This window comes from Anser anser (assembly GCF_964211835.1).
Source record: "Anser anser genome assembly, chromosome: 27".
NCBI classification, from domain to species: Eukaryota; Metazoa; Chordata; class Aves; order Anseriformes; family Anatidae; genus Anser; species Anser anser.
In genome coordinates, this window is record NC_139748.1 from 3,225,839 (window position 1) to 3,252,661 (window position 26,823).

General features: G+C 46.6%; 1 protein-coding gene across 5 annotated transcripts in view; it reads right to left on the reverse strand.

The window, feature by feature from the left end:
- Positions 1-26,773, reverse strand: part of SRGAP2 (SLIT-ROBO Rho GTPase activating protein 2) — a 106,322-nt gene extending 79,549 nt beyond the window's left edge. For 2 of the 5 annotated variants that reach the window (XR_014575677.1, XM_083812758.1), the window contains exons 1-2: positions 26,628-26,773; positions 25,340-25,862 (exon numbers count right to left, since the gene is read on the reverse strand). Coding sequence is in view for 4 of the 5 variants with exons in the window: in XM_083812758.1 (XP_083668884.1) it covers positions 25,340-25,406 (67 nt within the window). In the remaining variant the exon portion in view is untranslated. Of the gene's footprint in view, positions 1-25,339; positions 25,863-26,387; positions 26,606-26,627 lie in introns of those variants that run through there. The other 3 variants (XM_083812757.1, XM_083812760.1, XM_083812759.1) reach the window with 3 other exon arrangements.
- Between the last annotated feature and the right edge of the window lie 50 nt (positions 26,774-26,823).

Here is a 26,823-nt window from a genome sequence, read left to right on the forward strand (position 1 = left end):
CAGGAATACACTTCAGAAACTACATTAATTCATCTGCGAGCGATGAGCCGGCTGGGCGTGGAGAGGGAGGGAGAGGAGCCAGGTACTCACGGCTCTTGTTTCAAAACAGAGAGCCCATTTGAATGAAGAATGTTGTGCTGCAGTGTTTCAGGCAGCACAAAGGAAGTTAAATTCCTGCGTAAAGGGAGAGGCTGGCACTTGCTTTACACAGAAACGTTTATTTATGCTAGAATGGAAATCCAGCCGGAGAACAGCAGAGCAGGTCCCGCAGAGGCAGCGGCGGAGGTGCTGCCCGGCTGGGCACGAGGGCTGCGGGACTCCGGTCTGGTTCTTCTCTCGTTCCTGTCCTGCATGCTTTGCAGCCTGCTGTTGGAAATCTGTGCCTTATCGAAGCAACTGGGGGGGGGGAAAACACCAGCTGAAACTGTCCAACTCTATCTTAAAATCTCCCCATAAAGCAGGAGATGTAGAATCCCCATAGGATTCCATCATTCATGTACGGTGCCACTGTCTCTTCTTATTGTCAAAGCAAACTGATTTCCATGCCAAACACTCCTGCTCTAACAAATAATTAAGCTTCCACCTCATTTTGTCCATTTATAAAGCTTGTTCATTTACACAGCTACTGTGGATACCCGGTAGAGGCCATAAAACTAAAGCCCAAGCAGTCTCCCAAGGTTGCAGGAGCAATCGCCGCCTGCTCCCTACAACGTGCCCCCACAGACGTGGGTGGCAGAACTTTTTTCATGAGTCCGAAAATATTTGTGTGTCGCTGAAATGCTCCAGCACGAGACATTCATAGGTCTTCATTCAAACCGAGCATTAAGATTTCATCTACCAGTGGTGATTACAACAGGAGCAGAACAACTGCTCATTTTGCCTTCCAGAAGTGTGTTTTTTCTTTTCTTTTCCTTTTTTTTTTTTAGTGTTTCAGCTACATTATGTCAAACATTGCAAGGCTTTTATTTTAATGGTGGAACAGTACTAAACTGAATTGAATTATTCATCAGAAATGTGTAATGCGATCATTATTTCTGGCATTTGCCATATATTCTTACTACCTCAATTCACTTCAGGAATTCCAAATTAAATTCACTATTTCTCTATACAGCTTTAGACTACTGTGCTCACATGCACAGACATGAACACGTACAAATGAGAAAGGGACGTACTGACACACAGCCTCATGAAATCCTCTGCAGCGCTAAGCGTTTCTTTGGTACAGACCAAATTTCCCAGACCCAATCCCCACCTTTATCTTTGGTCCTTGTGCAAAACACTTTGATAATTTTACATGCTCATCTTCTACTTCTCTGCCTTTCGAGAGTACTCCAAAGGTTAGGTAACATTTTGACGTGCTAGAAGATACTCAGAGGCAAGAAACCAAACGTGAAAAATTATTACTTCTTCCCGATTTGTACGACCAGGTATTTACATTTTTACACACAGATATTTCATGCAAAGTAAAGTTAAGCACATTTTTCAAATCAATAAAATTGCTAAGAACAAAAGCGGCAATTAATGAGTTACATGTTTTAATCTCTTCGATGAAAAGAAAATCCTTCGGTGAATTGTGTCATATATTTAGACATACAAACAGAATGATTAATGCTGCTGTCTAATTTAATTTCACCTCAGGATTTCTTCTCCTCCCTCTCCTCTTTGGTAACTAACACATTAACATGCATAAATGATCAAGAAATAAATGAAGAGGAACAGAAAGGGACGTGTAAACACTCCTCAAGCACAGCACAGTAAACTCCATTTCCAAATCCCTTCCAGTAGACTGCCAACATCCACGGTCATCTCCGACAGCGAGTGACAAGAGAAAGCAGGGCTTGGTTTTGTAATCGCATCAGCATTTTTCATCCTTCCGTAGTGTTTAAGTTGACATTTTGAAGAACCGTCACCATTTCACCCAGAACAGAAGAGGCTCCAGACCCACCTGAGCGCCCGTGGCCGAGCGGCGTGGTGACAGAGCCAGCCGCGGGCCAGCAGCCCGGGAACCCGCGCCGACGAACCATCCAGGGTGGCCACGGCCTCGGGAGGCCTCAGCACAGTGGGGAGGCCGGTGGCCAGCCAGAGAAGCCAGTGCCACCAGCCAAATCCCTGCCAGAGGCCCGGGCTGGCCTTCGCCGCCTCCCCGGTCGGTCCCGGCGCAGACGCTGTCGCCGCGCGCCTTGCTTTTGAGATCTATTAATTAGCCGTAAGCATTCCGGGAGAGGTGAATAATGAGCATCCTTGCAGATGGCTCACAGATGACTTCAACAGGATGAAAAAGGCCCAAGTCATCTGCCCAAGGCAGCAGTGGACACTAATGACAGTGCATTTCCATTCCAGCCGCCTCTTGTTTCCCTGGGTGCAGTAACTAACACCTGCCATTAGACCAAACCCATTACATAAAATCGAAGTAATGCACCTTTAAACTGGTACGAACGTTTATGATAAATCAATCTTAACTGGTTACATAAGAAATCAAATTGGAGCATTGTTTTTAATTCATCTGTAGCACAGCTAAAATAATAGAAGATAAGCCTTATTTAAAACCACAAAAAAAAAGTTTACATAAAAATTTTGCTCCAGCCTCCGTCTTGCTTTCTTGCTCGGTCCTTGCTCATATTCATAAGAAGTTTATGCCAGGAATGCTCAATGAAAGCAAAGGTAGCACAAGCAGGCTTTTTCAATGTCACCCACCACAGGAAACACAGACGTAATTCCATTAGCGTTATAAATATTCAGCAGTGTACACGAAGGACTGCCATCTTTAAATGAACTTACATTTTACTCCATAGCACCTCTTGTAAAGATGGGTAATGAATATTTGACAGAGCCCTCAAAGCACAAATTACGTGAATCCTTGTTTTTCTATCAGTTCTTCCTCAGCTGTAGCAACACCCATTCATCAGTGCAGCTTAGAACAGGGCAGGAACAAGGATGTGCTCATTTTTCGTTTGCTTTTGTCAGAAAATTGGCATCAAAACTTTTTTTTTTTTGTTAATAAATTATTCAGAGTTCAATAAAAGCAAACTGTGTCACATCTACGTTGTGGAACATGAATAAGGTTCTATCTGTGTTATTTGTACACTTGCAAATACGTGCAAAAAAATTAAAATCTTCATCTGAAAAGTTGTTTCTTCTCAGCTGCCCCCTGTTCCCCTTGGCAAAAGTCACTTGTTTCCCAGAAAAGCATTTCCAAAGATACACAAATGCAACCCAGCAGACAAATTGCAGCTATTAAAATGATCACGCAGAAATGCAACAGTGGAAAGAAAAAAAAAACAGGAAAAGCACATTTTTTGTATATCTTTGAAGCAAATTAATGCGAGAGTACAAGACATGAAACAAGGTCTGATTCCTAGCACTGACTGGATTACAGAATCAGCCGATTTCATGCAATCAAGCATCCCATGCAGCAGGCACCAAGTACGTGCTCACTGAAGTGGAATATTGTCCAGTGTCACTTCCTGCCACTCCTGAGAAGTCAAAAGGATCCTTTTCATCAAACAGACGGAAGGGGGGGCAAAGGGAAGGAAATAATCTTGCTCTTATACTGCGTTTCAAAGACAAGACAGCAGACTGCAGAGAAAACGCGTTTGTTTGAAATATCTGAATGAAGCTGCACACGAGTTAAAGCTCTGCAGGATTTGATGTCCCCAGAAAAATTCAGCCCCAGACTATCCGAAGAATTCCGACGATTAAAGTTCTCACTACAAGAAGAAACACACGAGGACCTGAAGCCCTACATCGCCCACCAACAACTCCACGCAGGAGCCGGCCCCAAGCTGACCACAAACGTGCCCAGTGGTGCGGCAGCAGACACCCCTCCTCGCCTGCCCGGAGCGGTGAGGGCGCTGCTGCAGCTTCCCCAGCCTGCCTGCGACCCCACACCTGCGTTTTAACTCTTTAATCCGTGTCAGGGGGGTTTTAGCACCCGCCGTGGATGTCCAGGCGGATGAAAGGCCTTCAGCACCTGGTGAAACGTGGTCGGTCTCCCTGCAAGGCTGGGGGCAGCGCAGCAGGGCTGTCACCACCAGCATCTCCTCCTGGGGTTTCACTGGAAGAGAGGAAAGACCCACTTGGCCAAGCATTTCTGACTCTTGCTTCACTCCCTCGCTTCTCCACGCACTCACAAGCACAGACACCGCTCCTGTTTACTGTGCTGTGCACAAACAGCTTCTGTGCCTGGCCACACGGTTCGGCCTCCACTCCCTCGCACTGCACTGTGCTGCCTTCAGCTGTCCAAAATCCCATAAAATCTGCTCAGCAAACCAACCCCTCCCTTGTTTTTTGGATTGGAGCCCCAGAGCACCTTGCTGCATGTGGTCACATTTCTAATTTGTGCAGAGCGACCCAGGGAAGTGCCGCGCTGGGTGCCCTCCGCACGGCTCACACTGTGCTTGAGGCCTGGTTAGCCACACGCGCCATTTTGCATTTGCTTAATGCGACTCCAGAGAAACAATTCGGTCCCTAGAAAACGCACCAAAAAAATTAAGATTTATTAAAACCATTTGGACAGGAGGAAACCAAAGCACACGTAACCCATTCACTGTTGCAGTTCAGATCCTGGGTGTGACTTATTTACTCTTGCTATTTGAAGCTCCAGCAATCTGCCAAAATGAACGGCTGAAAAAGCCCCATACAGCATAAGCCAAAGTCAACACGGAAGGCAGGAGCTAAGCCTTCGGCTTCAGCTCTTCTGCCAGGCCTCGTTAAAAGGAATGTTTATGTTGGTTCATTTACCAGGGACTTAAAAAAACACGCCCAAATAAACCAACTAAACAAACAGCCCAGCACTGAAATACTAGAAATAGCTAGAAGGTCTTAAAGTGCCAACTATTTTATGGGCCTGTCATTCTCCATTTCAGTGTGAATTCAGGTTCCGGTTACTTCAAGACATCCCTCCATCTTCCCTTTGAAAAAAACACACTTTTGCATTAGAGAAAGGAAATATCGCTCTATAAAGTGCTCCAGTGGCTCTCCTGTTATCCAGGGAGGTCAGCCAGCCCAGGGATACCCTTGTTTCAGTCCAATTAAAATGCCAGAGATGGTGCTCTGATTTTAGTGGTGTTTTTTTTAAACACACATACTTAAAAAGAAGCTATGCCAGGAAGGGCTATGAATAATAGCCCTTTGCTGTCTTAACAACATGGAGCAAGAAAATAGACATTGCAGTAAAAAAAAAATCTGTTGATGAAGCCACATATGTAACTTTCAATGAGACTTGATTAAATTTGATTTACATGTTGACAACACCTCAGGTAACTTACAAAATCCAGTAATTGACATTCTTGAATTATGAATTATCAATGCAAGACATTTTACTTTATTGCTCATTACACATTTAAATCATTAATGGCACAGAGCTATGACTGACATGCACAGAAAGACAACACAGAAAAGGGAAGATGGTATTTATTCTCTTTCTGAAAAATCAATAGAACAAAATATTTATATATAAACTGGATTTCACGCGTTACATTTTGGAAGGAGATAACATCCATATTCTTTATGGTGTTCTACAATTTGAAGTCCCATGCTTATTGAGGCTGCTCCTAGCACCATGTGCCCACTATGCAATCCTAAAGGCATTTCAGTGGGCACATAGCATTTATACGCAGCCCATCATTTCCCTTTTCCTGCATATGATGAAGTGTTTAAGAGGAGAAAAAAACAGAAAAACCTTATAAAAATGAAGCTTCACAAAAGTAGACTATCATAGTGGTGAACCATTATTACCAAGAGATACTACTGTGAAGAGTCAGGACAGATGGATCTGTTATCACCATTTAAAATCCAACACTTTCACAGGAACATCAGAATAACTTAAAGTGGGAAATGAGCAGTGAAAGCTTCAGACGCTCTGCTCCTGTTTTCAAGGGACTGAATGGTAATTTCCCATTAACATGAAAGATCTGTTCTTTTGCTGTTGTAAAGTCATCAGCTATCTGAACAGAATGAGTAACCTTATCAAAGAAAGACACTGTACCTTACCGTGTGACTCACACCAAGACCATCTGGACAAAACACTCAGACAAGAGCTTTAAAGAAACCTAACATCTTGAAACAAACTGCCAGACAAAAATTACACAAAAATGATGTGTCGAATGTGTTAGAAACGGCCAGAAACTCTTTCAAAGTAGACAGATGATAGGAAATTTGTATCCCTTTGGCATCAACTGAGGACCCTTCTCCTTTACATTTCAACATTTTCAGATAAGAAACCCAAGTGCACGTAATGCACCAGGGATTTAGGAGCCATGTCCTCGGAGGCACTGAAAAAAACAAGTCACCCTTTGCCACTGAGAATCAATTCCCCTGCAGAGTTACTGCCATACAGAAGCGATTCTGGGCAGACTGCAGCCCATCCTTACCAGCTGCTTTTCCAAGTTAAACCAACAATCTCAGTGGGACCAAAGCTTAACAAGCACCTAGACTGGGGCATTCCTGCTTATTTCTTCCTCACCTTCCCCAGCCACCATCAGGGATGGCTCCAGCTACTAAGTAGAATACAAAGCTGAGGCTTGATTATCCAGGGTAGTTTTTTATCCTTCATATCCAAGTAAATTACTTAGATTCCCATAAAACGCCAGTCTGACTTTGTCACTGCATATAAGTTATCATTTTCAAATGGCCAAAGCAGATGCACCGATACAGATAAACTCCTGCATATTTAAGAGCTATTTCCCAGTCCATTTCACATTTGCCCTTCCCATTTGCAAGTCCACACATCATTTGCCAAAGGATGCGCAGATAAAGTCAGCTGAACTTTCCACTATTCCCCTACAACTCCCTAATTACTGCCTCAAATTTGGAGCAAGCCATGACAGCTTTGCATTTGTTTCTACATTTCATTTTTATGACACTCCAACATCTGCAGAGGATGCTGTAATTAAAAAAAAGGAATAAGATTAGGTTTAAAAATAAATGGATGCAGTCAGCTTATTTGCCTGAAGAAAATGGATAGACAGCAAGTGAGCAAGTATGGATGCTCTCCAGCAAGAGCAAGTCATAAGTTAGCAAACTTTAAACTCTTCAATTGCACACACTACTGCAATTCCAGAAGAATAAAGGTTGTGAAAAGCAAAGTAAATATTCTGTCTTGCTCTTGTTCTCATAAGAAGTGTTTCATTACTTTAAAAACCCTGGGCTTGTTTGACAAATTCCAGTGCCTGCTTCGTAAGCTGCTTTCAGGGGAAGGGGTCTGAATGTAGGGGAAGGTAAACGTATGCCACATAGAAGAAAGATAAAAGAGGAAGGATAAATCCATGTGTATTTTTGCTGCTAAACATCCAGCATCATTTCAAAATAAAAACCAGACATTAAGAACTGCAGTGAAAGGAAAGAAGCAATACTGCAGTACCACCGTAAGGGCAGCACCAACACAAAGTAAAGCGGGTGGGCGCCCCCAACCTTGCCCTGCCCCATCTGCTTGGGGCGCGATGCCTATCCCCAGCCTCGCACCCTGCATCTGCAGATGGGGCAGGTCAGGGAGCTGCAGAAAACCCCTGCACTGAGCCGTACCGGTGCTCAGCACACTGCTGATGTTCGGCTTGGCCAGCACACTGCGTGGCTGGAAGTTGGCTGCGTGAGACCGGGAATACCAATACCATCACACTCGGGATGAGCATAAGGCATCAAGAGTTGTAGCGTTCCTCCTTACAAGTGACTCGCACTGTATGCCAGAAGTGCAAAACCTCCCCAAAGACAGGACGCCCAGCTTTTAATCTCCTTTTAAAACACAGCTAACAAGTGATTGCATTTGAAGGCTGTCAAGACGATCCATCTGCAGCCAGCCTGGTAAACCCACCTCACCCCAACCTGAAAAGCTCATTTTAGTCACTGTGACACTGCAACGCTCCCGTGCATCCCACAGACAACACACAGGAGGACTGAAGCGAAGCAGACAGCTCCACGCTCGCAGCTTGCATCAGCAGCACTCAGCAATGCAAATCACCTTCCTCAAACCGAGGAGCCTGATGAGGAAGAAGCCAACGTGTCCGGGGACAGCGGCTGCTTCCGCTGGGGCCGAGGCTGACGGCGGCGGCAGCTTCGTCACCGCCAGCCCTGTGCTTAATGAAACGCAGGAGGAACTGCTTCTGCCCCGCACCTGGGAGGGGGTCCGGGCAGCCATCCTCCCAGAGGCGGCTTTCAAAGCAAACCGACATCCCTACAGCATGCCGTGAACCATGTTACTTCTGTTCGAGGCCCTCTCGCAGGGCAGATCTGTAACGGGATTTCTCCATGGGTAAGGAGCTGTTAGCACCAGAGTGCCCAACAGACACCTTCTCCCGCTCACCACACATTTCACCCTAAGCGTTAATTCTTGCTGCAGCATACACAGTTATCTAAAGCTCAAGTTTATCATTAGATTGTACTTTCCTTGATTTCACAATGTAGTTAAAATAGAACGAACAGAAAATTCTTTCCTCAAGAGGTTTCAGTTCCCTCTTTCCGAAAACTGCGTCAACTGTTCACGACAAAACTGTTCCTCGTCCGACGTGGTCTGATCCCCAGCAGCAAGCAGTAGCCACCTGATTGTTCTTTGGGGTTCAATTTAATACTTTTGAAAGTCAATGATCAATCTTCGTTAACCATACAAACCTGCACACCAAAACAAAGAAAACAGGATACAACAATGGTGGAAAAACAGACCAAGATTTTACTCTTGACAAGTGAGGTAAAGGGCTATTAAAATTATATTCAAACATCAAAACTGCATTCAGTGCTGAGGGACAGTCTGGATTGCTTACTAGGTGCCAGATGTGTCCTTTCAGCAGACCCTAAACATCCAAAAGGCCTGCAGTAGAAAATGTTCAACCGTATAGCAACATCATACATGAAAACTGACTTTATTGACCCGAAAGTGGACAGTTGGCCTTTCAGGACTAGCTAATGCCAGCAAGAGTTATGCTCAGTTTTTATCACTGCTGGGCTTTGTGCTAAAGCTTGGGAAGGGAAAGGGAAAAAGGCAGTTGTCCATGGCTTCAAATAAGATTTTATGTTGCTATATAAACATTAAAGTACTCTCCCCGATTCATACAGTTTTCAGGCGGTGCATGCCCCTGAAACCAATGCTCTCTCTTATATAAGACACATGGTTATTGAAGGTACATAACCTGCGTAACCTGCGCCAAAGAGATTTGAGATGAGCAACCTGCTTTCTTGCAAAGAAGTTACACCTGTTTGGTCAAAAAACCTGTTCCTTAAAAATTCTGGTTTTGTTACTGCCAAGGAGTGACGGGCTGAGTCAGCGAAGCGCCAAGAACCCCTGTTCATTTCTGCCATCAGTCAAGGTCGGGACGAACTTCACTCAGCCACACCAACTTCGCCCAGAGCCCTGGCAGTCACACACACAGGGGATCAAAACCTTCTATTTGCATGCCTGAGCCTTCTTTCGAAAACAGAAACTTTAACAAAAAAGAGTCGAGACAGATGTGTTTTGAACATACAGTTGACTCATCTTTGCAAAGACCGTCACCTTCCAAGCACTCGATGGGTAAAATATATACAGCCTATTATAGTCACAAGCATTATCCTAAGCAAGAAGAATTTGCAAGTCTGCTTTAAGAGCCATTTTGCTTCCTAACCTCTGCCGTCTCCAGCAAAGAAAAAGAGCACAAGGTCTCAAACAAGGAGCTCAGGAGAAGGAGATCCTGGAAGACCTCTGGCTCTGCGAATTAAAAACATCGCGCACACAATGGCTCGGAGGCGATGCAGTGTCTATGGCTTTTCATTCCGGCTATTGTCAGCTAATAATAGAACTGCAGAGCCCACATAATGGAGCAGCCGCCACCGTATTGTGCGCGCTCGCTATCCACGTTGCCATCTGAGAGCTATTTAAAGTGTAAAACAAGCAAGTTTCTCTTTGAACGTCAGCCCGACATGGGAAGTCGGAGCTGAGGCAGCCCTGGGATGGCCGCACTGCCACCAGCCCGCCCGCACCCACGCGGGGTCGGCCTCGAGCGGAGGAAATCCTCGCGGGCCTCCCGGCCTCCACGGCCTCCGACCCGTGGCAGGCTTTAGAGCACCTGTGGTAAATGAAGGCGCAGAAAGCTGTCAAAGGCAGACTGCGAATCACTTCCACGGGGGTAAATATATCGCGATTATAACCACGACTGGCTGGTGCACCTGCAAGAAGCCAGCAATTAAGTAACTTTCTATTGAAATTTTACAAAAATATTTGTAAAAGTACCAAACTCCCACTCCACTCCCCAATTCAGCATTGTTCTTATACTGAAAAAAGGACAGGCGCTACACGAACTGCTCAAAACTACACCGCACGTGTGATTGTCAGGAGCAGCCAATGCTTTCCAAGAAGCAGACGACACAAACTCCTCGCCCTGTCGTTTGTAAGGAACTCAGAATATATCAAAACCAGTAGGCACGCACTGGGAACGAAAGCCATTTCCTAGGGACAGTGCACGCGTCTCAGCATGACTTCGTAATTATTTATGAAGTGACACTGCATTCACAATATAAAGCAGCGTGCTCAGATTACTTCTATAAACATCCATTTTTTTGATTCAAAATTGACACCGATATCAGCCTTTAAAAAAAAAAAAAAAAAGTTACTTTCTTAAGCGCCAGGAGCCCAGCCAGGACCTCGGTGCTGGTCAGACATCTGCAAAAATCCACGGCGGAATTCCTCCTTCAGCTGGAGCCAAGAGCAGCTTGTGCTCACTGGACTTCTCCCCTCACCTAGAGCAACGCAGCCAGAGAATTGAAACCAACCTCTGCTCAAACCAAAATGACACCAACTGAGCTATCAACGAGTTGCTGGGCTCGGTGATGAGTTCGAGCCACCTGGCTGGAGCAGGGAAGGTGTTTGTAAGGCAGGCACTCGTGTGCAGCACCCGCGTGCAGGAAAGGTGCATCCAGCTGAGCTAAAGAGCTAATACTAAACCTGAAAAGCCCACATCAGAAAGTTAACAGTAGTCGTATAAAAATATTAACTTGGGTAACGAAAGAAGCAGCGTCTGCACTGCTAGTTTATTTAGCCTAACCACACCATTAACCAATTTGCCATCGGTAATAATAGACATACCCGCTGTCACCGCTACGTAGAGAATATCCATTTCGTGAAACGTGTCAGCGTGAACAGTCTAACCTCAAACCAAGCTAAGGCACGTCGAAAATGAAATCACCAAGGAGCCAGGCCCTTACTAAAAGTTTAAGTCCCTCCTAATTACCTACAAGGCAAAGCGGATTTTTCTTAGCTCGATACACTTTTCCCCTTCCTTCAACACGCGCGATTGCTTTGTAGCTTTGTCTGTTCTAGTCCCAACTGACAAGAAAAAAAGAAAGCATTAACACGTTCGAGTGGATTAACAGCATTTGGGAGCATCGAGAAAGCTTCCTAAAAACAGAGCTTTGGAGGCGAGCAGCCCTGCGGCAGCCTCGCCAGCCTCCCAGCCCCGGCTGGCCTTGCTCTGGGTCGGCTTCCAGGCAGCCAAGCCTCGGCTTCGCCCCTCGGCCCCCCCAAAGCTGGGGTTTGGGGCTCCATCAGCAGACGGACTCCTCACGGCTGTCCCTGCAAATTCTGGCACACGGATCAGATCACAGACCTTTGATGTGAATCCCAGGGCTTGCCACCAGAAGTAAATCATGTTTCCGTTTCCCTTTGTCCACCTCAGTAATATACACATGAAATTCCTTACATTCACTATTAAGTTAGCTATTAAATCACAGAAAACCCAAGCTAACACAGACCTTGGAGAACGCTCAGTCACGCCACGGACACCAAACCAAGCCAGAAGTGAAACAATTGAACTCCACAAGAACTAAAAATCAACAGGAAAATAAACAGCAAGGGTTTTTTTTATTATTTTTAATTACCTGCAACTGAAGACTGGAAGCTGGGAAACGCCCGCACCATACCTCACACAACAAAACAGGAACGCTGAGCGAGCTCTGAAGCTTTTCCCTGCATCCCCGTGCTCTGCCTGAGCACCCGGACAGGGAGCACAAGCGCCCACCCACTGAGTGGGAGCCAGGAGGGTTTGTGGGGTTCACCGTGGCACCAAGCGCTGCTGACACCTCCCCGTGTCCCCTAGAGCAGTCCCAGTACAAGAGGCAGGGGAACGAGCATCTCTCTATATTCTCAACTCGTCCACCTTTGGGGCAGTTTAAAGATTTAAAAGTTTTAAAACAAATTTGACATCTAGGACTGTCAATCTAATACCTCCGCCTGCACTTTCACATAAGCCTTTAACTCCTCAAAATAAACCTCAAAGAAAGCACTCAAACTCATTCCCACTGGAGCAAGAAGAACGTTGGAAGAATCATAAAAAAAAATGGCATTTAAAAATAGCAAACCTGTTTATTTGCATTAGGAAACTTCAGTGGAGTGTTTATTTCCTATTTATTGCCCAGTCCATTTCCCAAAGAGAGAAGACAGAGACAGGGGAAAAGAAAAAGAAAAAAAAAGAGAGCCAAAAGAGGGGACATCCAGACACAACGCAGCTCCACAACAATGCAATTCAGGATGGCACAAACTGCCTCATTCATGGAATTTCATGGAATCGCTTTTGACTGCTCTTCGTAGGTCACTTCACTGGGTTCCAGTTGGGTGGTGAACTGTATCCTCCACTCTCCTTCCACCTAGACCTGCGAGCACCTCAATTCAACACCCTCCTCACTTACACAGTGCTGGGTTTGTCACCGCCACCTCTGAAAAGACAAAGAACAAGATATAGAAGAGGACAAAAATAGATAGACAACTATGCAATAGTAGCCTTAGCCTGAGTAGCTTTTCTTGAAAAGAAGAGGCACGTCCTTTCCAACCACACAGGCTGCACTGCCAGACCAACAGAAAAAAGGAAAAAAAAAAGGTCTGACATTCTCTCAACACGTTTCAAGATCTGTAACTGAATCCCATAAATCTCACTGGAGACCTTGTTTTAAGGTCATTTCAAGTAATTCACTACCCTTTAATCTTTTTACCCACTTTCAGCCTACTTAGAACACAATGCCATGTGCAGGGGCTGCTGAGAGGCTGTAACTCAACAGCCAGAAGAACAACGAAACTCTTCAAAAGAAATCTGAATTAACAGCAGCAAACTCTGGAGGAAGACCAAGTGGAAAACAACACCCAGGAAGCTCTAAGATCAGCAAAAAGGCTAATTTAGAGTGGATGTTCTTCCAATCACCATAAACATATAAATCCATTTAGAAGGAAAATGGATGGCATTTAAAAGAGGAAAGTATATTATTATATACATTTTATAAATACACAGCCAGTTATACCCACAAATTTTTTACTTTATTTAGCTTCAAAGTAACCGAGGAGTAACATCTATAATGCTTCAAATATACTACGGCAAGTTTCAGAATCGGAATTCTGCAAGAGTAATCCTCAAAAAGAAATAAACCCCCCTGCCTTTTGGGCTTTTTTTTTTTTTTTTTAATATCAAAGATGCAAGAGTTCTCACTTCTCCGTAAGAAATATTATGTGAGTGTCCTCATTTTCATTGATAGACAAGGGGACATCGCAAAGACTGTGACCTAAATAGAGTTGAGACGTTGGGTGAAGCAGGGGGTTGGAAAGTCATGTAGAAATAAAACGTGAGTTGTAACAGATTTATGACAGAGACGTATTTGCAGTATTGATAACAGGCATTTTGTTTGGGTTACTGATGAACACTCACCTTCCCCAAATAAATAAATGTTCCGTACATTGAAAGATGTAAAATAAAAGCTTTTGACATATCTGATAAAAGCCACTCAAGACTCCTAAAAAGGTAATGGTCAACAGATTTTAGTATTATTGCCATCAAGCTAAAAGCGTGTGTAGCGAGTCTTTAGGGAGGGGGTGGTTTTGTTAACAAAATAAGCTTTGAGGCACACAAGAAGCCAAAAAAAAGGAGGCAGGCAAGGAAAAGGAACCTGTTCTCCTTGTACATCAGAGAGCCCTGCACAGAGCTGGATGTCAAAGGCTCAGAGCAGCTCTGTAGGCACAAGGTAGCCTCCTCACCACAGCCAGCCCAGGCAGGGTTAGCTGAATACTGATCATGCTCAAAGAAATAAAATCAGCTTACTCCTTCCTACAGACGCACGCAGCTTTCATCCTCTGCTTGCACTTTTCCATGCAAGATCTGAAAGTAATCTCCTCCTTGAAAGGAGAGGCATCGTTCCTTCAGAGCTGATAAGGGTGTTTGAAGAGTCAACACACACAGCTTCTTCGCAAGGACAACCACAAACCTTTCACAGGATCCAGAACCCTTAAGCTCAAGGTAACAGCGAACGAGCAGCGCTTTCATCGCAACCACAGCAGCTGGTCCTTCTGCTCGGGGTTTGGCGGAGGGTGTGCTATGAATGAGAACTACCTGCACGAAGCCTAATCATAAAACCACTGAAACGATGCTAGCGAGCTGGAAAAGGCAACAGAGCACGGAGAAAAGCAGAGCTGCTCTTCCAGCCTGCAGCAAGTGTTATGGAGCTTCACCACTTACGGGCGCTGCTTTCTGGAGCCACCTTCAGCAGCAGGACACCACAACGCCCTCGTCCACTCCCTGTGTTGGGTCTGCAGGTCACAAGCTCCTTCCCGAAATGCCGACACAGCCTTCTCTCATTGCCAACTGGAACGGTCTCACCACGGGTGCTCCCCCGATCAAGCCAGGAGCTCATCAGTAGCAGCGAAGCAAATTTATAAGTTTAATAGCGCGGAATCACAGCGAGAAGGACCAGCTGTTCGGATACGTTAACTAGAAAATAACTCGAAGTGTTAATTCTAATGTTTCAGAAGAAAGAAATCAACCCCCCAAAACCAAACCAAAAACCTTCTCCCGTGGCAGCAACAGCTGTCAGTGCTTTCAAGGCGCAGGAGAGGAATCCGCCTATAGGTATTTTCCACAGAGCCCGGTTCCGGAATTTATTCCCTTGTTTCAAATCTGAAAGTAACCCTGCTACCTCAGCCCAGGGGGCATTCATAGACAACATTTCTGGGGAGAAGGAGATGAAAGGCATTTCATCAAAAGATGGATGCAACAAGCTCTTTATGGCTATTAAGTTCACTCTGATGGATAAAGGGGGAAAGAGATAATTTGATTTAAAGCCTAAGTAAAGATGAATTCCTTATGAAGTACAAGAACGATGAATGCAAACACATTTTCATTAGATAACCGGGCTGACAAAAGGATTTTACACTTCTGAGTAAAGCAATTCATCATTATGGGCAGAAGTTAATCACATAATGGAAGGTAACAACAACACGTGTATTGATAAGGGACCAAACCTCACAAAACTCAGACAATCTGGACAGGATTAGAGCACACGGAGGGGGGAAAGGCAGAAGGAGCTCAGCGCTCAGCACCAGAGCCTCGCGCTGCTCAGGAGCCACAACCCACGCTCAGCTCTGGGGCTGCAGGAACCCCTCGGCACAGCTCCATGCTCAGCACCTTCGTCGTTCGGAGAGGAAAAACAAAACCCAAGAACCCTCCATTGAAACTAACCAGCATGCTTCTTGCAGAAAATAAAGTATTACAATTTAGGGGTCAAAACCTTTTCCACTGACGTTTAGACAACACAACACACACTTGCCTTAAGGAGCGGTGCTCAGCCCGTGCTCGGAGCTCCCCTGGCACCAGCAACCGTGCCGCTGGCAGCGCAGCAAGCTCACTGCAAAGCAACCCCATGAATATTTTCAGCACAGAGCAATCTCTGACTTTCAGACAGTTGCACTACATTAGCCAGGAGCTAATAACGCCACAGCTTTGGTTAAAGCAACAGAGATGTGGCATTGGAGCCTCTGCCAGCAGCTGTGCGCTGCCTGCCCTCCATGTTTCTTATTTCTATAGCACAACTCATGGAAGCTCATGAGAGCCAAAAAAAGAGTAAAAAAATAGAAACGAAACAGAACAACAAGTATCCAGAGTTTTCAGACATTCAGCTCCAGGGGGAAAACACAAGAGCACATTTTCATTCATAGCAAGTTAAGTTTCCATCCAAACATCATTACTATATCCTGTGACCTTTGTAATGTTGCATTTGTTCCTCCCTCTGTAGAGAGCAGAAACTCGTTCCCCCTCCCTTTTCCAGCTGCAGACTTTTAAGTCGTTTACTGGCAGCCTTTTGTTCGGCTCAGCATCCTTCCTCAGTGCTGGGGAGTCGGTCCTGGTGAGCTGGTACGGGTGCAACAAGCCCACTGCAAGGCAGAAATATTGGTGGTTTACCGATTTTAAGGGGTAAATGGGATGAAGCAAGCCTCTTTTTTCAACAGATGGAAAGAACACAAAGTTAGGAAGAGTTATTTTCAATGAGGAGACCAAAGCAAAAACAGGCTCCTGCCCAAAACCACTTCACAGAGACGTTCATTTATTAAGTTTCTGAATAACTGGTTATTGAACGCAGGGGAAAAGCCTCCATGTCTCCCTTCAGAGCCCTGTACTGGTACACTTCATAAAATATTTAGTATGCTATGGTTTGTCATTGTTGTTCCTTAATATATCCAATGCACATACTAATAAAAAGGGAGACAATTTTTTTCACGGTAATAATGGCTGCTTATGGACATGTTTCCTATCCTGAGCTTTCAAAGCACTTCACATTCATCAGATATGACTCTTCAAAGCAAACCTGTAATAGAGCTGGTGCTGAGAAGCGTTGCTATTCCCACTTTAAAAACGCAGGAGTGATATTTTTGTTTTATGGCCCCCAGACCTGAATTTCCATGTACTGAAGACAAAATAAATAAATAAAATGAACCCTGTCACTGGATGTGTCAAATGCTGCCATTAGAGGAGAAACCCTTTAAGAAGGAAGGCACACAAGCGTTTTTATTAAACTTCACTCCGCCCTTCCTTTGTGCTGCACGTCCAAATCCAGCTTCATAGGCACATGGTATCACTGTGGCTTTCCAAGAAGGTGGAAGAGCATCCATTTTCTAGAAAGCTTCATTTCGGTTCATTAATTGTAGTTTCCCAGATGGTTATTCATAATGCCATCAACAGCTTCAGAAGTTCAGTCATCGCAGTCGTGATTTCCACCAAGAAACCCCCAGGTGGATTGGGATGGGGCAAGGAGAAGGGCACTGCACCGGGGAACAGCACATGGTATGAGGAACGAGCTTCATCGACCCATAACCGTGTCCTTGTGTTAGACTTGTTCGTATTTTAAGAACAATCAGTGCTAATCAAACATGAATAATTGCGTGGGTTTTTTTGTCCCCTTAAAGCACAAACATCACATACAGCGCGTTTTAGATACCAGGTACTCCTAGCAGTAGAACAGCAAGAGCATTGCCCCAGTGCTAGCCAGCACAAAGGAAAGCATTTTGTGGAATTTCCCATACCATCTAACTTTGCAAATTAAATGCTAACATGCAGGAGCATCCTCAAAGACATGACACTAATTTATGCCACTGTATTTAAACCCCATCCAGTAGGCATCTCAAATAGTCCCCAAATAAAGGTATAACCACACGTAACACACCACAGCCCTGAAAGTTCCTTGAAATTGTCCTTCAATTCGGTTTTCTCCTGCCCTGCATGGATCACTCGCTCCCTCTTGAGAAGGGAAACCAGGGGATCAATTAATGCCTAGATGACAGCCCCTACCCCATGTCAGCCAGCTCACTAAGCCGAGGAAGGGCGATGCCTGCGAAGGGCTAGCTAGCACAAGCCGCTCTTCCCCTCTAGGTTTCCCACTGCTAAGCCTCCATCCGCAGCAGACAGCATCATATTTTATTATTGCAATATCCAGACACCCTCTGAACGAAATTGAACAGGCTGGTGATTAAAAGATCACCATTCGCCACATTGTCTGCAGTGCCACTGCGACTGCTTCTGGACCTGGAGCAACAGCACGGCGGGGAAACGGGGAGGGTGAGAAACGGCCAACAGAAAGGAGTCCCATCAATCATTACCGAGCCTCAAACTGCAAATGCAGGGGGAAAAAACCTTCCCGTCTTACAACAAAAGCTTACAGCCACGTGCTGCACTGCTCCGGGAACGGATGAGCCGGCGCAGACAGATCGAACACACAGCACCGTGCACCAGCCCCAGAACACCAGAGGTCTCCTCAGTCCTGGGCGATTGCTTCAGCACAGAGGCTAAAACCAAAGGAAATAGAAAACCATCTTTCTGAACAATCAGCTTATAGAGTAAGTGCTAGTTTTTGGGTTGCTTATCATCCTATCCCTCCTCAGCTAGCAACGTATTAAGGGCCATGGCAAGAAAGCCAGGTTCAATTACTCCGCACAGTTCGCCTTACAAAAACATGACGGTGACACGGAAATATTTTGAGTGACCGAGGCTGAGGATCTTTGCTCAGAAAACAATTGATCCACTTGTTCAGAGAGGACAGTTCAGCAATTCTGTCAGCTACAGGTCTGTCAAACAAAACCTGCCTTCCTCCAAGAAAAACGAGAGCACATCATTCGAGTGGGACCGGACAGCTACCCAAAGAAAGTCAGGGACTAACTCCTGGGCAACTACTGCCGGTATTTTAGGTAGATTCAATTTGCGAGCACTCACCATCTATGAATTGCATTGCTCCATGGCTTACATCTGCATGAAAACCTTTGTCCAACGACAGCGGTACAAAAACAAACCAAAAAAACCTTCCCTATTTAAAAGAATGGAGGCCAAAAAGCTCTTCCTGGAAAGTCTGACAGTAATAAAACTTCAGAATTAGTAGGACTGACCAAATTACCCTGCTGCAGCTCTTCACTACTGAAAAAAAAAAATCTGTGCTTGGTTTAGAGCTAATCTGTTTATTTGGCTCCTTCTCAAGAGCCAAAAAGCCGGGAGCTGCTTATGTGCCACCAGATAAATCAGCTGCCGGCCTCATTCAGCCGGTTTCACAGAAATAAATTTGTGCAAAAATCATTTCGTGGCTTGTTGAAGGCGCTTAGGACCCAGGAATTTTTGCACCATGTTGAACAACACCTTGAGAGAAAACATTTGAGAAAACACTCGTTGAAGGACAGGGGAGAACCCAGCGAGCAATTTGTAAATTTGCGGCTTGTGTTTTACGCCAAGGATTTCCTGCAGTATCCTTTGGAACATGCTGCAGCATACAAAACGCGTGCACACCAGACCAAACCATGGCACAGGAGCTGCACAGAACACCCGGCAGGTTTACATCCAGAATCACAGAGGAAACAATCGATTTATTTACTTATTTTCAAATTCCCAAGCCCCTCAGATTTTTTTTGGTCAAGCACCGATCAACTTTCACAGCACCAGTTCAAAGCAAAATGACTGGGTCAGAAGCTTTACAGTTTAACAGTAGTGAATGGTTATTTTGATGGCAAGAAATAACATTTAAAATGGCTCAAATCCACTTGCAGCATCTACATGGAAAAAAATACAGGCTGAGCTTCCTCGAAGCAGTTATTCTGCATGCACATGCATTTACTGACTTCAAACACTCAATTCAAGACTTTTACTGCCCACTACCTAGAGATTTCACAAAAAGAAAGCTCTGCTTTGTCTTTTGTAACATTGCCATTTTGGAAGAAAAGAAGAAAGACAAAGTGGAAATGAAGAATGGACTCTAATTACGGAATTTCTGTGAAGTTAAGACCCTTTCCTCTCGTTTTCCTCACTTTTTTGTCAGTTGGCAAGTCAAATCATAACGCCACTTGCCTCCATCACCTACAAATTGTTGACAACCTTCAGAGAGCAGGACTCCCGTGATGCTGCAGCTGCACAGAAATCTCAAAAAAAAACCATGAAATCTGCAAAAGTCATACAAAAATGAACTGCATAAAGTAATAAGTAATGAATCTAAACTGTGCGTGGCGTAACAAAAGCTATTCAAAAGAACATGTTGAGACATACTTTTCATCTCAAAGATTTTGACTTTTCACTCTTCATAAAGACAACTGAAAGCTGATCAGGCAAATAGGTTCTTCCAAGTAAATTCCAAAAAAGGGCAAAAAAATAGTATGCATTAAAAAAAAAAAAAAGAGAAGTCAGGAGGTAACTGAAAGAAAAAAGGGAAAGATACTCATGTGTACCCTTACCACAAAAGGAAACCAGTTAGAGCTAAGGAAAAACGTAGTGGGGCTCTTTTAGTTAGAAATTTGGGAAAACTCTGGCTACTACCAGTAAACTTTTTATAGAAAGCCCTCCTGGAGTTACTCTGACAATTTCTTCTGCTTTTGGAAGAAACAGCAGTGCACGGAGGTCTCGTGGTCAGCTCTGGTCTCTCGCCTTGCAACACTCGGTGGATCTGCAAGAGACCCAAGGGGAATTTAGGAGAGGAAAGGAGGAGGAAACTGAATTCTTTCACCTCTCTGCTGCCTCGTTAATAATCCTCGCTAATAATCCATTGGTAGGAGCCATACACGAGACAAAGAAACACAAACTATTGCTGTAACATCAAACCAATCTCCCAACAGCCCCTTCCCCCTTTCCTGGCAGCAGGCGGCTGAGTTGGCCCAATCTGAGCAGCTCCAAAACTCGAGGGATTTGCACTATCAAGAACTGCAGAGAAACAGATGATTCTGAAGCATTTCCACAGCCAGAGCTTGGAGCAAGTCATTGTTGCAAACAAATGGAATCACTTACACACACGGAGTAATGATTAACTGTAAAAAAAAAAAACCCTTAAAAGGTAGTTCTACATTTTAAATGGTAATGCAATATATACAAACTCTCAATCTCAAAATTTAGAAATATTCCACCAAGCCACACCAGGGTGCATGGCTGAAGAGCCTATTTACACTTGGTATTAAACAGGCGTTGCCGAAGCAGTGGCCAGGAGTTCACCCGTAGCACACGAACGCAGCGCGAAGATCTGCAAACAGAATCATGGTGGGCAGGAACCAACTCCGCGACCTCAACTGAAGACCTGCACAACAGAAATCACCTTACCTATGCAATGTCAACAATACTGGAAATTCCTAGGTCGTAACAAAAGAAATTGGTTATTTGAATCAATTTATCCGAAGTATTAACAAAAGAAAGCTTATGACAGTTGAGAGAAATCCCAATTTTCTTGTTTCGAATCACCACCAAAAGCGGTATATTTCCTATCCCCCACATTACAGCTGCTTGACCCAGCCACAGCTGCTTTTGTAACCTTTGATAAAGAAGCTCAGCACCACTTGTCAGAGCTAAGGCTGCCTAAAATCACACAGGGCAGCCAGGAGATGGAGAAGACAAACGAGACACCTGCTGATTGCGGGCAGCACTCAAGGCAAAAGATCAGTCAGCTCCAATACACCACCAGCCATTCGATCCAGAGAGGAAAAGGGGACTTAGCTGGAACGTACCAGCAATTTGGGGGGAAGTTTTAGATGTTACAGTACCCTGGATTCGGTAGCACCTGGGAGGAGGCTTGCCTGAAGTTCCCCTTACCAGGCATCTCCCCTTAGCTCGAGACGCTCTCAGCTGGACAAACACGCAGCCACCTCTGTGCCGGGCTCGCTCCTGCTACGATGAACTCATCTATTTTTCATATTCCCAGCGATTCTTGAACTGCGCTGCAAGATTTGCAGGAGATGCGTTTTAACCTTTGGTAGAGCCTGCTCAAGGACAGAAGCGGCTCACGAACCCTCGCTGCGTAAAAAATGTCAGTATTAAATTTCTGGAGCCCAAACCATGAAGCTATTTACTGGAGCTTTATACAAACTAATTAAATATAATGCTCTCGTGGGACACGACGAGAAAGAAAAGAAGAATTAAGAGATAAATCACTGGCTCTTCTTTCCTCAGCAAATGTACACTCCAATTTAATATGTTAACCCGAAAAACAGCCTGACAGCCCTCGGTCGGGCACAGATAGGCAGCGTCCAAATCGCACATGGAGCACACTGCACAGCATAAATTAATTATCTCTGCCTTACCGCAACTTGCACAAAGGAATTGGGAGAGACAATCCAGACAAGGGGATGAGCTTGAGCTATCAAAGGCTCCATATGGAGACCACAGAATCTCACTTTCCAGCTTCACAGAACTCGTAATCTTTGCGAGCACATGGGACAGAAACGTATCAAAGCAGCACTTCCCTCCCCTGCTGACCCCATGTCATCTTGTCAAGAGAATTCCTACCGCATGACACAGCCATTTCAGAGGTTTTTTCCCCTCAAAGAGCAGCGTTCGCGGCAAGTCTTTCAAGAAGAGCGCGCCCATGCCTGCAGCCTCTCCTCTCTTCACCACCGGCGTGAAACGGCGAGCGGCGCAGCCCTGCAGCCAGGCTTTGCTGCAACCATTAAATGCAGGAGACTCAGAGGAAGAGAGGTAAGTGTGAGCAGCTGTATAGTAAAGCCACCCTGTCTGGACACCTCTACAGGTTAATTCACTTCTGCAGAAGACACAAGTTTGTAACTGAACCTCCAGATGCAGGAGAACAGGGGGTCATCGGGCAGCCACGGCTGGAAGGAAGCTCGTAAGAAACATCGCTCTCTTCTTGCCTCCTAGTCCCTGGGCAAGAAGTTTTTCGTGTAAGAAGGAATTCTGAATCTTCAGAAATTCATCTCAACCTACCGTTGATCTCCCTGCCCTCATTATCTGCATGCACAAACCACGAAGAGCCAGCTTCATCCCAAAAAGCAGGGAATTGGCAGCTGGAAGAAGACAACAAATACCCATGGGTCAAGGCCAAGGGAGAGCAGAAAGTCTCAGTTGACAACACCCTGTGCCCCCCACGCACCTTTTACAACAAAAGATGCCAAGTTCATTCAGCAGCAGAAAAACAAAGTTTTGTGGAAACGATCCATTAACCATGCAGCAGTACTATTCTTTAAGTGGTCTTGATTAACTTAAGGCCATTAAATTTTTAAACAAAGCTCAGTCATTCTATTAGTAATAACTTGAAGTGCTTGAGTATGCTAGTGGATTAATGGTTTCAAACGATGCCTGTAAGCACAGCTTCCAACGCACAGCCCGGAACGACGCGTAGCAAAGAACGCGGCAAGTTTCTAAATGCCAGAAAAAAATATCAGAGAATTTTCTCATCTGAGAGAAACAGATGACACCTTGCAGCGTATGGAGCACGCCAGCACCTGATTCATCTCACTCCCACGGTGACCGCTTCACGGCATCACTTTGCAACAGAAGACAGAAGACACCAAATAACCCACAGTCAGAGTTAACACCGCTTCTAGGCTGTTCCTGCACATAGGTTAAGAATCGGATTGGGACACCAAAGTTTTTCCGTAAGGACCATGTTTAATGATTAGGCAGCACCACACTTTTAAGCGTGTTTAGAACCACCTCAGTGGAGACCAGCACGCCTCTTGAAGTACATGCTCAAGAGGCCTTCCCACTCCGATACCGCTAAATGGGCACCTGACTTGGAACCAAAGCATCTGTGAGACGTACGGCAAGCCTCACGAAGCCTAAGAAAGAGCTTGTAACCGTGAAGTCTCCCCCAGCCCTGCTCCCAGAGGACACGTGCTGAAGATGCCCACTGCCCAGTGTTGGAGCCCGCTGGAGGCGAGGAGCTCCCTGCTGCACTCAGAAGCAAACAAGGCGATGCACCAAGCTTGCTGCCCTACCTTCAGGCGTGGATTCAAGCTGGTCAGCACTCTACACCTCCCTCTTGCAGGAAGGGTAAGAGAGGGCTCAGCACCTCCTGCCAGCCACTGCTGGCCCTGTCCATGGCCCCGCAGCACCGCCGGGCTCGCCACCGGGCACGCCGCCAACCAGCATGGCCCTGCTCTTCTTCACCTCATCTCAGTTAAGACAGGAAGGTTTGGTAAGGCAAGAAGCCAAACACCTCGTTTTTGGGACCACGTTTACAGACCGAACTGACAGGCCTCTGCTGAGTACCTTCAGAGGTGGGCAGCAGCGGTCTCTGCATGTGGACAAGGCCCGACTCCATTGTACGCATCCTGCTGGTCCCTTTTTGGAAGAGGAAAGATGGTTTGTCTTTTCTAACACATCAAAAAGCAAGAGGTAAGATAAGCCCTACTAATTCTCAAGCCTCGTTTGGCGTTATTGTGTCAATTCCACCAGTTACAATCAGCATTTCTTTGGTTTAAATGCAAATATTGTGGCTACAGACTATCACGCATATTTTGATGGGGTAAACAATGAAAGAACATATAAGCCTCTAATTTTACACTGGCTTCAATTCCCATTTCCATCAACAATGGCGAGAAAACAGGAACAGAAACTAAACTAGTAAAAAAGAAACCCATTCTTCTCCATTTCTGACTTTAAGGATCCAAAAACTGAAAAAAAAAATCAAAATGAACCCCTATCCAGCTTTATATTTGCTCAGATATACCTGCCCTTTTTTTTTTTTAAACAAAAATGTCAAAACTTCTTCTAGATACACAGCACTAAGGTCAGCGTAGGACATGCATCTTGTAGAACAAGATGTTTTAATGATTTGCAACCAGTGAGCACCCCCAGCATGAAAAATAGCCAAGTACGTAACGGCAAAATAATATTTTAATTGTCAGTTTTAATCTACGTTTCCTACTCAGATTTAAATCACATTTTTTTAAATCGCATCGATTTAACTCAATCAACCCTGCCCGAAGGCCATCTTTCTTGCATGCTACAAGCATACCAAGCAAGTTTTAACCAATTAGATAAATCATTAAATCTCATAACTTCCTAGCAGCGATACATCAAGCCGTACACGAGCAATAATTATTTTTAATAAGTGTTATATTGAAAACTTTGCAAAAAATAAGAAGCTAAGTAGACATTTCACCATTTTTTTTTTTCAACCCAGAGCACATGATAGCCTGAAGCCCAGCCAGCTGAATCCTGCAAAAGACTTGCATGATCACTGCAAACATGCTTCTGACATTTTCTTCCCTTCCCTGTGACGATACTGGAATAATACTGACGCGCTCGCTTCATCCAGTTCTATATGCATGCAAATGTACGTGTGCATACCCACACTGCAACCTTGAGGAGTTCTACTCAAGAGCACAGAATGAAAAAGCAGGCAGCAATGAGGGACTCACCAAGAGCAAAATCCCGAATAATGGAACTTTCTAGCACAAATAGCTTTACAGGGACCCTAAGCAAGGTCCCAATTACTGCCGACTGCAATATGCTCTTCTGACACCGCACAGATTTTAAAAAGATTCCTACGATCGGAGGATTAAAAAGCAATTAACCGGCTGTCATATTTCCAACGCAAATCCCTATTTTCGAACACCAGGCAGAACAACATGGATCTCTCAGCGCTCAGAGATCCGCTGCGCTCGGTAAAACCGACGAGATACCTTAAAATAGCACCGCCACGGGTGGAACCTACCCTGTGGGGGCCGCAAAAAGCACTGCAAACCCGCCAGGGCGCTGCATTATGAGAAAGCCCTGCGGATTCCAGGCGCTCTGCAGCCCGTTTCCCCCTTCCCCACCCAAACTCCGCAGCCGCCAGCCAGGGCTGCAGCAAGGAAGCGGAGGGAAAGAAAGCGATGCCTTACCTTTGACTTGGGTGTCGTACTCGGCTATGATCTCCTTATCCTTTTTGAATTTGGCTGGCGACGTCATGTTTTCTCCCCCAGAAAGGCTCGCCCGAGGAGCGGATCCAGCAGCAGGCGAGCCGCGCAGCGCCTCGCTTTTCCTCCTACCCTCTCCCCCAGGCCAAAAAAAAAAAAAAAAAGGGGGGGGGGGGAGAACCCCAAAGCTCAGTCCATGGGGCGTGGGGCGTCGTGGGGGGGCAGAGGCAGGCAGCAGCGGGCACCAGGGGCGGCCGCTCGCACCGCAGCCCCCCGCAGCAGCATCCGCGCTCCCGCAGCCCCCGGGGGCTCCCCCGGCGTTAGCAGCGCGGCGGCGGAGCGGGGCTCGAGGCTCGCATGGCGGGGCCGGAGCGATCCGGGGTGGGTTTTTTTTTGGGGGGGGGGGTTCTCCTTTTTCTGCTTTTTCTCGCCTTGCGGACGCCGAGAACCAAACCCCAGCCAGGGGCAGGGGGAGCACGCAGCGGCCGTCGTCCTGGGGTCTGTCCGCCTGCAGGGGGGCGACAAAAGGCGGCGTTAGGGACCCGCAGCCGCCCCCAAACCGGCCCGGAGCCACCCCCCAAAAAAAAAAAAAACCAAAACCTGGAGCCCCCCCTGCAACGAAGAAGGGGCGGTGGGGGGCAGCAGGGGCCGTGCCCACGTCCCTAATCCCCCCCAACCCCGTGTCCCCATCCCTGTCCCCTCCATCTCTGTCCCCCCCATCCGTGTCCCCCCCCATCCCCGACCCCATATCCCCCCGTCCCCATCCCCGTGTCCCCCCTGCCCCCAATCTTGCCCCCCACCCCCATCCCCGTCCCCCCATCCCCCAAATCCCGTCCTCCCCACCCGCCAGCCTGCAGGCAGGGGGAGGCAGGGCTCAACTTTTCCCTTCCCCCCCCCCTTTTTTTTTCCCCTATTTCCCCCCATTTCCCTTTTTTCCCCGTTAAGCCCGGGGGGGCTGCGGAGAACGGGAAGGGAGGAAGGCTCCGAGCTCACCCCCCCCCCCCCGCGGGACACGACCCGAGAAGCGCCGCACCCGGCGGCCCCGCGTCCCGCCCGGCACGAACAATGCGGCCGGCGGGGGAAGCAAGCCCCGGGGGCTCCGGGAGGAAGGCGAACGGAGACCGGGGCTCCGCCGTGATGCCCCGAGCCCCGCCTGGGGGGCGCACGGCGGGGAGGCTGCGGCTGGGGGAGGACCGGAGGGAACCGGGGGGGCTCCACCGGGGGCCGGGATGGGGCTCGGGGGCCGGGAGGGGCTCGCCCCGGGGCCGGTTACCTGGGCGCCGCGGAGCCGCCTCCCGCCCGCCCGGCGTCCTCCGGCCGCTGCCTCCCGGTTCCCCCCCCCTCCTCCTTCGCCCCCCCCGCCGCCGTTGTCGCCAGCCCGCCGCCCCGCCCCGCCCCTCCGTCCCCGCGCCCAATCGCCGCGCGGGGATAGGTATGAGCGACGGGAGTGGCGGCCAATGGGAAGGAGC